At 43.5% G+C, this 239-nt stretch overlaps 1 protein-coding gene across 1 annotated transcript in view; it reads right to left on the bottom strand.

Moving 5' to 3' along the window:
• Positions 1-239, bottom strand: part of LOC116688873 (gamma-crystallin M3) — a 13728-nt gene that overhangs the window by 13183 nt on the left and 306 nt on the right. Inside the window, exon 2 of the mRNA XM_032515023.1 lies at positions 148-239. This exon is cut by the window's right edge and continues 151 nt beyond it. Coding sequence (XP_032370914.1) covers positions 148-239 — 92 coding nt within the window. The remainder of the gene's footprint in view (positions 1-147) is intronic.

Here is a 239-nt window from a genome sequence, read left to right as displayed (position 1 = left end):
ACCAAAGTTCTCCCTCTCATAGATCTTCATCCTGAACTGGCCTCTGTGCTGTTTTTTTGTGGAGAGAACAAACTCAAAGAAATGTCTTAATATCAAGTTGTCACCTGTAGTAGAACAATAGTATCACAGATGCCGTGTTATACCTACCATGTGGATCATACGGAAAGACCTGACGCAGTCTCTCATTCCCATCATGCTCATGTAGTCAGCGTACTCGCCCCTCTTCATGAAGTACTGGT

This window comes from Etheostoma spectabile, chromosome 5, assembly GCF_008692095.1.
Source record: "Etheostoma spectabile isolate EspeVRDwgs_2016 chromosome 5, UIUC_Espe_1.0, whole genome shotgun sequence".
Lineage (NCBI taxonomy): Eukaryota > Metazoa > Chordata > Actinopteri > Perciformes > Percidae > Etheostoma > Etheostoma spectabile.
The sequence above is the reverse complement of the archived record's forward strand: the minus strand, read 5'-3'. Positions and strand labels throughout refer to the sequence as shown.